The sequence below is a fragment of the Delphinapterus leucas genome, chromosome 20 (assembly GCF_059928025.1).
Source record: "Delphinapterus leucas isolate spDelLeu-1000000601 "Yukka" chromosome 20, BTC_Dleu_Yukka2, whole genome shotgun sequence".
Taxonomy (NCBI): domain Eukaryota; kingdom Metazoa; phylum Chordata; class Mammalia; order Artiodactyla; family Monodontidae; genus Delphinapterus; species Delphinapterus leucas.
The window spans coordinates 6,276,361-6,289,880 of record NC_143148.1 but is presented as its reverse complement, the minus strand read 5'-3'; the positions used below and the strand labels follow the sequence as shown (position 1 = coordinate 6,289,880).

General features: G+C 56.2%; 1 protein-coding gene across 5 annotated transcripts; it reads right to left on the bottom strand.

The window, feature by feature from the left end:
• Positions 1 to 517: 517 nt before the first annotated feature.
• Positions 518 to 11,479, bottom strand: VSIG10L (V-set and immunoglobulin domain containing 10 like). Of its 5 annotated transcripts, none has more exons than XR_016390832.1 (11): positions 11,307 to 11,478; positions 10,395 to 11,225; positions 9,762 to 10,055; positions 9,319 to 9,603; positions 8,044 to 8,298; positions 7,343 to 7,621; positions 6,633 to 6,926; positions 4,032 to 4,145; positions 3,652 to 3,806; positions 1,227 to 1,302; positions 518 to 1,150 (listed from the first exon to the last, which is right to left on the bottom strand). XR_016390832.1 is itself a non-coding variant. In XM_089902134.1 (10 exons), exons 1-10 carry the CDS (start codon positions 11,398 to 11,400, stop codon positions 1,288 to 1,290), a joined length of 2,616 nt encoding a protein of 871 aa, XP_089758260.1. In that variant the 5' UTR covers positions 11,401 to 11,478; the 3' UTR covers positions 518 to 1,287. The 5 variants fall into 5 exon arrangements, 3 of the variants coding, with proteins under 3 accessions (XP_089758260.1, XP_089758259.1, XP_089758258.1); XR_016390833.1 differs by having other exon boundaries at positions 518 to 1,132; XM_089902134.1 differs by having other exon boundaries at positions 518 to 1,302.
• Between the last annotated feature and the right edge of the window lie 2,041 nt (positions 11,480 to 13,520).

The window sequence follows — 13,520 nt, the reverse complement described above, 5'->3', positions numbered from 1 at the left end:
CAGGCTGGTGCCTGTTGTCACCTGTGTGTCTCAGTGCTTTGCCCTACCCTGCCCCCACTCCCCTCGACCACCTGCAGCGCCAACCAGCTGCAGCCGGCCCACAGGTGTGGGCTTGCTGGGCTACCACTCCCTGGCCTCTCCACCGGCTGAACCTCCTAAAGGCTGACCTGACCACACACACTCTCACACACACACACACACACACACACACACCAGCGACTGTGACCAGCAATAGCCCCCCCCCCGGCTCCAGCTGTCCTGTAGCTGGTGACCAGCTGTAGTTCCCCCCAGGATGGGCAACTGTTATCTGGAAGGGGCTCTGAGGCTGTAACTTCAGCTCTGATTGTAGGAACACCCCGCCCTGGCACACCACATCACACAAGGTGGGGGAGAGAGAGGCATCACACAGACATCCTGAGCCCAGACCAAGATGCCAAGTCACCAGCTCCAACTCCCGGGAGACCCTCTATAAACACCCACCCTGAACTATACAGCACCCAGAGCTTGGGACGGGGAGAGAGGGCAGAGCAGGGGCAGAGGGGCAAGGAGCAGTGACTGTACCTCAGACGGGGGCGTGGACCCCATCCCACATTGTCTTCCATTCCCAGGGTCCGGGGGACAGGGCGGGCAGGGGGAGGGGTGCAAGGGAGGGGGGCGGGGGGCCCTGGGGGCCGTGTGTTCCAAGTCACGGGGAGCGTTGAGACCACCACACCAATAAACGCCTTTTTCCAAAGCCTCCGCCTGCAGGTGTCCATGTCATTAAGCATATGGGTGAGTGGAGGGCAGAGAGGTGTGGTCACGGGTGGTGCCTCCCCAGCATCACTTCTGCCCTCCCTTTTCTCTCTGGTAGATTTGCAATTGACCCATTTGCAGAGGTGGCACCATTGGCTTAAGCCACTCAGCATAGCCCGTTTCCCACTGTGACTGGTTCAGAGGTGGGCACATGACCCAGCCAGACTACTGAGAGAATGAACACCAGAGCTGTGTGGATTTCCTAAGAAGAGATGCTCTTCTGCTGCGTCACGTGGCTCAATGGCGTGGAGTCTGGATCTGCAGGGTTCCTTTTCCCCATCGCATGGAGAGATCTTGGGTCTATGGGGATAGCCATGGTGGGGAAGACAACACGTGGAGGCTGAGAATGACAGAAACACTATGGAATGCAGAGTGGAAGGTCTAGAGAAACTGGGTCCATATGACATCACTGGAGCAAGTGGATCAAAACTTACCTGATGCCCACATTCATTTACATAAGCAATAACGTCCCATGTATGTTCACGCCAACTCATGTTAGGTTTTCTGTTTCTAGTGATTAAAATGGAAATGAAAATTCTAGCTGATACAGATGTAGGGTCCAGGTATCCAGGACCCCAGCCACCACCTTTGTAAAAAGACCCAAGGACTGTATTTCCTAAAGGCCTCTTCCACCCCAATCTTTAACCAGAATCCTTTCCTTCCTTGAGACAGATGCTGGTTGCCTATACTCTAGTTGTTGCCAGTTTCCTCTTTGCCCACCTCCCACGATACAGGCTGAGATATTTGGTTTCCCAGCCTCCCTTGCAATGATGTGGCCAGTTTTTGTTCAATGAGACATAAGGGAAGTTTACTGTTAGGCTTCCAGGAAATTTTTTCCCCCACTCATGAGAGGAGAGGAACGCTGCTCCCTTCCTTTTGTCGTCAGATACAGTTGCGTGAAGATGTGAGCTGCAGCAGCCATCTTGCTACGTGAGACAATATGCTGACCCACTGAGGGTGGCAGAGCAGAAGGACACAAAGTGCCCAGGTACTTGATGGGGTCACTAAGTGGCTGAGTCAGCCTGAAACCACCTACCTCCATCTCTTGCCATCATTTATTTTGTTATTTACAGCCAAAAGAATCTTCACTGATGCACTCCTTAAATTTCCAATGAGAAACCCAGGTGGAAAAAGAAGCCATCCTGCTGGGGATGGTAGCAGCAAGCCCAGTCCTTCACTGGCCCCAAATATTTGATCAGTCAACAAATATGGATGGCCTGCTGTGTACCAAACTCTGTGTTAAGTGCTGAGGACAATGACACGGTCTCCACCTTCGTGGAGCGCCCAGTTAAGAGGGGGTCGGAGGCTAAACAGATAGTATGTGTTTAAATACGAGGAGCAGGTGCTTCAGGGCCTCTGGGACCTAAACCCATGACTGAGGCACGTTAGGGTCATGGGTTAGGGAAGGGTCCTCTAAGATGGTAACGGTTACCTTTACACTTGAAAAATGAATGACATAGGGCTTCCCTGGTAGCGCAGTGGTTGAGAGTCCGCCTGCCGATGCAGGGGACACGGGTTCGTGCCCCGGTCCGGGAGGATCCCACGTGCCGCGGAGCGGCTGGGCCCGTGAGCCATGGCCGCTGAGCCTGCGCGTGAGCCTGTGCTCCGCAACGGGAGAGGCCACAGCGGTGAGAGGCCCACGTACCGCAAAAAAAATGAATGACATAGAGCAAAGAGTGTTGCTCCAGGTACAGTACGCTCCGGGAGCAAAGGCCTGGAGGCAAACTTAAGTACGGTGGAGAGAAGCAGGGGTGAAACTTCTGGAAGGGAAGGTCAGAGAGGCTGACAGAGGCCAAACCACAAGACTTTGAAGGTCATGATGAGGAGTTTGGACAATATCTGAAGGGCAACGGGCAGCCATAGAAGGGCTTAAAGAGAAGAGGAACGCGATCTGATCGAAGATGAAGACCCCGGGAGCTGGATGGAGCGTGGCCTGAAGCAGGCAAACGTTGACATAGGAAGACCTTTCTAGAGAATGGAGGCAGGCCGCCCTCTCCAGCTCGGGGCAGCACAGCAAGCCCTGCCAGTCGGCCACAGGTCCTCGACTGCTTGGAGGTTGTGCAAGCCACACTGTTAGGTCAGCAGGAGTCTCTCCCAGCCCAGGAGTCCCATCTCCTTAGCTGCACAAATACAAGGCGAGTCTTCTACGCTGAGAGAGGGAGACAGGAAGTCCCACTTTACGGGTCCAACCTTCAGTCACAACAGGACAGGAGGTCCCCTACTGCTGCTGGGGTGAAACAGGAAGTCCCGCCCCAAAAGTCCTGCACAGAGCAGGCCACTAGCCCTGGTCACACCTGCGTGGCTGCCCGAGCAATCTTGGGGTCCCCACGTGGAGAGTTGACTGTCCTCAGACCAGAGGCCTGGAAGAGAAGGGAGGGAAGGGGGACAACTTCAGGGGTTACCCTGGATGTGACATAACTCACCCTTTTCTAGAGCTAGCTCGCACCATTCCAAAATTAGCTGAGTTCCCTCCGTTTGCAAGGAGGAAAAAATGTCTGGCCACCCTTGGGAGAGATAAGACATGCAACAACCCAAATTTTATGGGGAAAAAGACGTTCTATCCCACTTCGGAGAGAAAATGGAAGTTTTGCCAATTTTTATGGAAAAGAATGAAGGCGTTTTCCTGCATTTGGGAGGGGGAATTGGAATTTCGCACTTCTTTTAATATATATAAAAATTGGATGGGAAGTCCTGTCCAACTTTTATATATTAAAAAAAAAAAAAAAGACAGGGAAAATCTACCAATTTTGTAAACCAATAAGAAAAGCTGGAGGAAGAGAATTCAAACCATCTCCTCTGCCTGACTAAAACACAAAAAGTTCCACCCCCATTCCAGGACACTGGGGCACCCACACTCACTGGGTGGGCCCTGGTTGGGCTAGGGTCCTCCAGAGGAACTTCGAGGGGCAGAGGCTGTGGGGTCTGCTCTGGGGTCACGCTCTGCATCTTATTTTCCGGTACGGTGAATACAGGGGTCAACCTGGGCGTATGCTTCTTTCTGTTAGGAGTCTCTCCTGGGAAAGGGAGGAGGAAGAGAAATAGAAACAGTTGACTGGCTGCTCTGACACCCCCCACGCAGTCAATGGCGAGGGAAACTGGGCTGAGAGGTGGAGCCTTACTCTGATTGGCTGATATGGAGGTAGGAAGGCAGGTTGGATGAGGTAACTGCTGCTGATTGGTTCAGATGCTGAACCAATGGGACTCTTTGTAGGGAACCTACCACTTGGTCACTCACTCACCTTGAAAGTGGCACAGATAGCAGATGCCCAGGATGAGAAGTGCTGCCAGGAGTCCCAGGCCCAGTAGGGAGCCCAGGACGATGCCAGTGATGGCCCCGGGGCCCAGGATGGGGCCTGGAAGAGACCAAGAGAAGGAGGATAAGGAGAGCAGGGGCCAAATCTGGACCTGTTTCCTGAGCCTCCTGCCTCAACACCCCCGTCAGAACCCAGGAATCTGGGACCCCAGCACTCTCAATTCATTTAACATTTCCTTAGTGAATGTGGTGTGCCTGGCATTCTGCCAGGTGGTGAAGATCCATTGGTGAGCAAACCAAGATACCTGCTATCGTGAGGGTTAATTTTAGGAGGGAAATCAGAAACGAATGTGCAAATAAATAACATAATTTCAGATCGTGCTCAGAAGAAAAAATAAATGGGCTACGATAGAAATAATGGAAGGGGAGGTGACATTTAGAAAAGTGGGTGAAGGAAGGCCCTTGAGGAACATTTGAGCAGAGACCTGGGGAGTAAGGAGCCGGGCATGCTAAACAGGGGGAAGGGTGTTCCAAGCAGGGCGAACAGAACATGCAAAGACTCAGAGGTAGGAAAGAGTTTTCTGCGTTCAATGAAAACTGTGGGTGGAGGACACAGAATGAAGGTGGAAGAGGTCAAGGATGAAGTTAGAGGGATTAACAGGGGCCAGAGCCTAGGCACGAAAGGCTTTTCAGCAAGGCGGCAACAACGTGATCGGATTTGCATAACTTCGGCTTCTACCTGGAGAATGGATTGTAAGAGGGCAAGAGGGGGCATATAGAGACCAGGTAAATGGCTGCTGCAGTCCAGGCAAGAGAGGATGGTGGTGTCTGACCAGAGTGTAATGGAAAGAAGTGGGTGGATTGGGAAAGCATTTCAGAAGGAAGTGATGGGACCCTGCTGGTATTTGGGATGTTGCAGGTGATGTCAGCACGTGGGTGGTGCCCTGTCCCAGGATGGGAAGACTGGAGAGTTGGTGGGGGGTGGGGGGGAGGGTGTAGTTTGGGAGAAAAAAACCCTCAAGAGATCTATTTTGGACATGTAAAGTCTGAAATGCCAGCTGGACATCGAAAGTGAAGATGTCAAGCAGGGAGGTGGCTTTTCGAGTCTGGAGTTCAGAGGTCTGGGCTGGAGATCAGACATTTGAGGGTCATCTGAGTATTAATGATATATAAGGTGATGAGAGTGGACAGGCCACACTGGGGAGAAGCATAGGTGGAGAAGAGGGCTGAGGGCTGACACATCCAATACTTAGAAGCTGGGGAGTGTTGCTGGTTGAACTGTGTCTCCCCAAAAAAGATACAGTGATATCCTAACCCTCAGTACCTGTGAATGTGACCTTCTTTGGAAACAGAGTCTTTGCAGATGTAATCAAGATAAAATGCAGAGACTTCTTTTCCAAAGAAGGTCACGTTCACGGGTACTGAGGGTCAGGACGTCAGTATGCAGTAGTTCCCCCTGCCCTTATCTTCAGGGGATACATTCCAAGACCCTCAGTGGATGCCTGAAACCACGGATAGTACAAAATCCTACGTATTCTATGCTTTTTCCAGCATCACTACTCTTGCGCTTTGGGACCATTACTAAAATAAGGGTTACCCGAACGAAAGCACTGACATAGCATGACAGTTGAGCTGATAACTGAGACAGTTTCAAACAGGCAGAATACTCCGGACAAAGGTGTGATTCACATCCCAGGTGGGATGGAGGGGGCCAGCGTGAGATTTCATCACGCTCCTCAGGCACGCAATTTAAAACTTAGGAATCGCCTATTTCTGAAATTTTCCATGTAATATTTTCAGACTACGGTTGACCCCCGGTAACTGAAACCTCAGAAATCAAAACCGAGGATAAAAGGGGACTACAGTATCTTTGGGGGGGAGACACAATTCAACCAATCAAGTCGAGATGAGATCATGAGGGTGGGCCCTAATCTGATATGACTCGTTTCCTTACAAGAAGACAGAGGTGGGGCTTCCCTGGTGGCACAGTGGTTAAGAATCTGCCTGCCAATGCAGGGGACACGGGTTCAAGCCCTGGGCCAGGAAGATCCCACATGCCGCGGAGCAGCTAAACCCGCGCGCCACAACTACCGAAGCTCACGCGCCTAGAGCCCGTGCTCCGCAACAAGAGAAGCCACCGCAACGAGAAGCCCGTGCACCGCAATGAAGACCCAATACAGCCAAAAATAAAAACAAATAAATAAATAAATTTATATTAAAAAAAAAAAAAGAAGACAGAGGCACACACAGGGAGGAGGAGGCTGTGGGAAGCTGAGGGCAGAGACTGGAGTGGTGCCAAGGATTGACCGTCACCATCAGAAGCTAGAAGGAGGCAAGCAAGAAGTCTACGCAGAGTCTCGGAGAAAGCATGGCCCTGCAGACACCCTGATTTCAGACTCCTGGCCTCCAGAGTTAGGAGAGAATACACTTCTGTTGTTTCCAGCCACACAGTTCATGGTACCTTATTACAGCAACCCCAGGAAAGTAACACAGAGAAAGAAGGAAGATCCAACAAAACAGACTGACAGGAGGAAGCCCACGAGAAGGGCTTCTCAGCCCAGGACGAAGCCCAGCGGCTCCAACTCACCGGCACGGTAGACCCGGCTTTCGGATGGGGTCCCTGGCTGGAGCCCCAGAGTGGGCAGGATACGAAAGACCCAGACCTGGGGCTTCTCAGGAAGGAGGGGCACTACAGCTGAGCGATCCCGAGGTCCGAGGGTGAGCAGGGAGGTCCAGTCCTTGGACGCGGTGACTCTGCTCAGGTCAGGGCTCTCCTGGGCCTGGATCTGGAAACTGCTAATCAGGGCCCCTCGCTCCACATCCCAAGTCAGCACTGCTGCATCCCGGGTTCTCTGCAGCCTCCATGAGGAGATAGACGGTCCTGGGGAGTGGGCGGGGGTGGAATCAAGGTGGGGGTTGGATTCATGGGTCCTAGCAGGGAGAGGAAAGGGGGCCATGGGCCTGGACTCCTAGGTCCCAGGCACAGAGGGTCTGGAGACCCCAACTCCTGGGTCTAAGAAAGGAAGGGACTGGGGGCCCAAACTCTTGGGTCTGAGGGTTTCATGGAAAAAGTGACTGGGGTCCAGGATTCCCTGACGGGTCAGGGATCTGGGGGTGGGAGTTCTAGGGTCTGGGGTCGGCAGAGGCCGGGGACCAAGATTTCTGTGTCTGAGGGAGGAGGGAACTGAGGGCCTGGACTCCTTGGTCTGAGGGAGGAACAGGCTGGAATCCCAGTCTCCTGGGTTTGAGAGAAGAGAGGGCTGGAGGACCTGGGTTCCGGGAAAGGATGGGGCTCACCGGTGAGGGTGATCCTGTCGGTCCCAGCACCCAGCGCCCCACTGCACAGCACGGAGTAATTTCCCAAGTCCCAGTTCAGGCTGAAGTTGCCGATCAGGAGCCTCTGCCTATCCTGGCTGAGCAGCAGGCGCCCGCGGCCTCTGGAGGCCAGGGGCCGCCCTTCCCGGGCCCAAGATGCTCGAGAAGGGGGGCCACAGCCAGAGGCCTGCAGCGCCACCTCCACCTTCCCTGACTGTGTCTCCTCGACCACCGGATGCAACAGCACCTCTCGAGGGGCCTCTGTGGGTGGAACAAACCCAATCAAGAAAGAGAACAAGTCCTGTGCCCTTTGATGAATCTAACAGGGCACCTTAGCCAAAAGAGGAAGATCTGCCCTTTCACCCCCTCCCTCATTCATTCATCTGATTTCCTTAACAAGGACTTAGGAAGTACGAGAGACAGGCCAGGTCCTGGCCTGGGAAACTCATATTATTCTCAACCATGTATTGCTCTGGACACGTGGGAAAGTGTCAGCCCTCTCCGTCCAGGAAAGAAATGTTGGCCCCGCCCCTGCTTTAGGTATAGGGAAAACCTCCGACCTTCTGTAGGGTTAAAGATAGAGGAAATCTCTCTTCCTGTAGTTAGGAAGTCCCCTTTTCTCAAGTTCTAATGGAGCAAAGAAATAGCCCCTCCTCCTCGGGAAACAGGAAAGAAGCTCTCACCCGGGGTGACAGTGCAGGTGCGCGTGGTCATCAGGTGGCGAGCAAGGCAGGTGACGGGGACGCCGCTGAGCCGGGGGTGGGCGGGGACAGCCTCCAGGAGCACCGAGGACACCGGTCCCGCCTGGACGCCTTTGGGGAGACCCTGGAACTGCAGGGAGGCGGCAGGGACCCCGCCGGGCCACGAGCAGCGGAAGAGGAGGACGCGATCCCCAGGACCCCCTTCGACTGAGCACTGTGGGGACCCGGGGGGCAGATCTGTGGAGGGGAGGGAGAGCTCAAGGGGTCAGTCAGCTCTCTCCCAGCTCCCCTCTAGCCCCGCCTCTCGCGCGTTCACTCCACCCCTTCTTCACCTGGCCCCGCCCTGTAGGCACTGACCCCGCCCCGTTCTCTTGCAGACCCCGCTCCCTTTCCCCGGCAACCCCTGGGCTAAGTGGGCAGTCGCAGCCCCACTGACTGCCCCCCTTTCCGAAGGAAACTTCATCCTCCCACACTGATCCCTGTCCTTCCAAACGTAACCCCGACCTGTTTCTAGCTCCACCCCTTCTACCAGGTTACTTTGGCCCCCCTCTTTTTTTTTTTTTTTTTCGGTACGCGGGCCTCTCACTGTTGTGGCCTCTCCCGTTGCGGAACACAGGCTCCGGACGCGCAGGCTCAGCGGCCATGGCTCACGGGCCCAGCCGCTCCGCGGCATGTGGGATCCTCCCGGACTGGGGCACGAACCCGTGTCCCCTGCATCGGCAGGCGGACTCTCAACCACTGCGCCACCAGGGAAGCCCTGGCCCCCCTCTTTGATTACTCCACGAGTCGCCTCTTCCTACTGAACCCTCCCCTTTTCTGGACATCCCTGCCATTCCTAGTGGGCCCTGCCCCCTTTCTAAGACGACTCTGCCCCTTTCTAGAATGATTCCACCCCTTTCTCTCGTGACCCTGCCCCCTTTCCCAGGTAACTTCTTTCTCTTGCTGATCCCACTTACTGGCCCAAGCAACTTAGTCCCTTTCCTTGACTACTCCTTCATCCCTAGGAAGCTCCGCCCTCTCAGTGCTGGCCCTGCCCCCTCTCCTGGCCATCCTTGCTCCTCCCCTTCTCTTGTGCATCCCCCCCCGTTCCTTCTACTGGGATCTCCGCCCCTCCCTGCCGGTCGCTCCCCACCACGCTCTTTCCCCCCGCCCATGCCCCCCCGGGTATCCTAGCCCCTTGCTGGTTCCGCCCCTTCTCCCGGGCATCTCCGCCTTTCCTGGCTGACCCCGCCCCTCCATCCACCCCGCCGCTCTCACCCGCCACAAGGAGTCTGAGCAGCGAGCGGCGGCGGTGGCCGGTGCGCGGGTTCGCAGCGAGACAGGCATAGGCGCCGCCGTGGCCGGTCCGGACCGAGGGCAGAAGGAGGCGCGGGCCGGCGGGCACCGCGGCCTCGGCCGGGTCGGCCAGGCTCCATGTGATGTCGGCCGGTGGCCGCGAGGCGGCGATGCAGCGCAGGGTCACGTTGCTGCCCAAGGTGACAAAGAGGGTGGGGTCGGCGTCGCGGTCGGAGGAGACAGTGATGACCGGCAGATCCGGGCCGTCTAGGCGGAGGAAGGGGGTCGGAACCGCGAGAGTCGGGGTCAACTGGGACTCCGCCAGGATTTCCGGAGACTGGACCTCCAGCCCTCTCCTCCCCAGGGACTCCAGGAGCCTGAGCCCTCAGATCCCTGTCCCCGACCGGAGGCACCGCCGCACTCACAGAAAACACTGACGTTGGTCGCGGCCTCCGCGTGGCCGAAGGGGCTGTGGACGCGGCAGGTGTACCGGGCGTGGTCGCTGCGCGTAGGGCGCGCGATGAGCAGCTGGTCGCCCTCTACGCGGATCCGGGGTGGCTCCACTCCCGCAGGGTCCGCTGCCTCCAGGACGCGTCCGTCCCGGGTCCAGCTCAGCTCCCCGCGACCCGGCCTCCACCCCACACAGCGCAGCCGGAGCTCCGCCGCCCCCTCCTCGGTCTCCGGGGCCTCAGGCTTCACCGACACCTTGGACACGGGCTCTGGGAGAGGGGGAACGGACTCAGGACTCGGTTCTCAGCCCCCTCGTCCCTTAGGACCAGGGAGCCCCAGCCCCCTCCACGTCTTACACCCAGGACTTCGCCCCAGCCGAGGCCCCCTCTTAGCCCTCCTCTTAGCCGGAGTTTTGGTCCCCAGGTCCAATTTCCCTCAAGCACCTGTCTTGACCCCCAGCTCCTCTTCTCCCTCCCTCCAGCCCAGAAGTCCTCTCTCCCCTGTCTAGGAACCCCTTCCTCTGGGACGGGAAACACATCCCCAGAACAGCAGTAATCTGCCCACAGCAGCCCCTGCAGCCAGCACTCTGGACCTCAGGGCCCACTTACCATATACACGCACAATGAACTCCCGTATCTGCCGGGAGATCCCGGCCCGGATGACCTCAGCTGTGTAGACCCCAGCATCCTCTAGCTGGGCAGAGGACAGTTCCAGACTCCCTTGGGTCTGGTTAAATCGTAGGCGGCCTTTGTACGTGGGGTCCAGGCTGACCAGAGGGGCCCCTGGCCCCAGGCCCCCAGCTGCCAGCACCTTGGAACCTTGGCGCCAAAGCACCAGAGGGGAAGGGGGACCAAGGCCAGGAACTGGAAGCAGAGGGAGCTGGACTGTGGTCCCCACCAGCACCGCAAGAGGGCCCCCCACTTGCGGGGATAAGCTTGGCCCCGAGGGGGCCTCTGAGGGAACTTTGGAATCCAGGCTCTGGGCAGAGAATTTAAGATCCTCATCCTCAGGGGAGAATTTTGAAACTGGGGTCTCCACAGAGACGTTCGTATTGGGGACTTGCCTGTTGGAAGCTGGGGTCTTAACAGAGAAGGAAGGCTCCGGGTTTGGGGCAGGAACTTGAGAACCCGAGGCATGAGGAACTACTTTGGAACCAGGGATTCCAGAGAAGGGGTCCAGGTTCGGCTTTTTGCCCTCAGCAGAAACACTGGACCGGAAGGACCTGGGCACGTCCTTCAAATTCAGCACCTCAGGAGACCATTCAGAATGAGGGATATCAGCTTTTGAACCTGGAGACTGATATGGAAATTTCCAGCTGGGGGGTTTGATGGAGGGAACTTTCAAACCCGGGCCCTGGGAAGATCTTTCTGAGTCTGAGGAGAGATTGGTTCTCTGAATTCCTGAAGAGGCTTTGAAGGCGAGGACCCTTACTCCCGAAGCTGCAGAGGAAAAGGAAGGGAGGGAGTTGCTGGGCTGCAGAAAAGGGAAATGGTGGGCAAGGGGCTGGGTGGGGGGCTTACCCAGCAGCAGGAAGAGCAGCAGAGCCCGTGAGGTGCCCATGATGCCAGCTGCACCCGCGAGGAAACCGGGGCAAGACCCAGGGCCTGCACCCATTCCTCCCGGGCTAGACGAGTCCAACAGGACAGATAGCTTCCTGGGCGGGGAAGGGAGCCAGATCCAGTGGGAGGTGCCAGGATCCCCCACCCAGATAATATGGCTGAGACACCCACCCCACCCCACTTGTCCTCATCAGCTAGTCCCGTCTGAGGGGAGGCCCAGCGTAACCCCTGCACTCCCCACCCTGGGGGCAGACGGTGAGACTGCAGTCCCAGCTGGAAACTTAGTAACAGACTTGTGGAGGGGGGTGGGGAGGTGAAGTCAGGAAGACTTCCTGGAGGAGGGTCAGGTGCCCTTTGAGAGAGCACCCCGCCCCCAGCCTCCTGGCGTCTGGTCCACTCTGTCCTGCCTCCATCTTCAAATACCCATGTCTGACCCTGCTCCCCCTCTGCTCTCCATGGTCCCCTGTTGCCCTCAGGGCCAAGTCTCAAGTGGTTATCTTCCACCCAGTTCTCTCTCCTGAGAGCCAGAACTGTGTCTCCTCAACCCCCAGGTCTTAACATGCCCCATGTCCCACTAAACGTAGAGTCTTCCCTCTAACCCCACCCTCCTGCATTCTCTATCTCCAGTGTGGCTCCGCCATCTAGAGGGATGCTGGGAGCCTTCCTCCCTTGTTCCTTCCCCTCACTGCTGTCAGTCTCTGGATCCCACCCCTCCTGCCCCCTGAATCTCTCTGCTCCATCCCTTTCTTTCTACCAGCCAGACCCCAGCACAGGCCTTGACTTCCTCTGTCCGCTTGCCTAGCCTCCTCCCTCCAGTCTGTGGCCCCCCAGATGGTCCTTGAGTCTTTCTACCCCCAGAGTGGCCCCCTCATCCCTCACAGCCCTCCTGTGGCTCCCCAGCACCTGACCTTGGAAGACAACCAAGTTCCTCATCAGAACTTCCAGGCCCTGCATGGCCTAGACCCACCCACTCCTTTCCCCCTCCAGCACTTCCTCTTTGAACACCCTGCCATTCTTAGGCCATCTCTCCCCTCCCAGCCTTGGCCGGGACAGTTTCCTTTGCCTGAAAGCTCTGGCTCACTCCCCCACCCCCTCCAACCTGGCTTAACCACAACTTGTCCTTCAAGTCTCACCTTATCAAGAACCAAAATAATAATTACCCATTTGCTGTGGTCCAGGAACTGTGCGAAATTCTTCCCGGGCATTAGGCTGAACACTTCCTAATGCTCTGAGCTGGGTGTTTACAAACAAGTATACTAGGCTCAGAGACAGCATGGGACCTGCTGGAGGTTGCACAGCCAGAGGGAAGAGCTTGGTCCACAATGGTCAGGCTGCTCACTCCTCCTGAAAGCTTTCCCTACCACCCCATGCTAATAATGGTTAAAATACAGAGTAAGCATTTTCTGCATGTCAGATATGCTTGTGAAGACGCTACATTAATTACCCTTCAAAACCCCATGGGAGGACTTCCCTGGTGGTCCAGTGGTTGACTCCACGCCCCCAGTGCAGGGGGCCCAGGTTCGATCCCTGGTCAGGGAACTAGATCCCGTGTGCCACAACTAAGACCTGGCGCAGCCAAATAAATAAATAGATATTTTTTAAAAAAACAAAAAAGAAAACCATGGGGTAGGTTTTGTAGCTTTAAAATGGTTACAGGGTTTCCCTGGTGGCGCAGTGGTTGAGAGTCCGCCTGCCGATGCAGGGGACACGGGCTTGTGCCCCGGTCCGGGAATATCCTACATGCCGTGGAGCGGCTGGGCCCGTGAGCCATGGCCGCTGAGCCTGCGCGTCCGGAGCCTGTGCTCCCCCCCCAAAAAAAAGGTTACAAATTCAACCCTCCTCCTACTAAGAAACAGGATCTATCTCCCCCTCCCTTGGATCTAGGTAGGCTCTGTGACTGTCAGACCAAGAGAGTACAGCGCAAGTGGCCCTGTGCTAGTTTCTGCATCTAGGCCTTGAGAGACTGGCATACTCCACTTCCCACATTATAGAATACTCCCGCTGGGACCCAGCTGCCATGATGTGAGGAAGCTCAATCATCCCAGTGGAGAGGAATCATGGTCCCTGGCCAACAGCCAGCTCAAGTCAACATCCCCAGCCAGCTTGCCAGGCACATGACTGAGGCATCTTGGACACGCCATTTGAGCCACCCAGACTGATGCTACATGGAGGAGA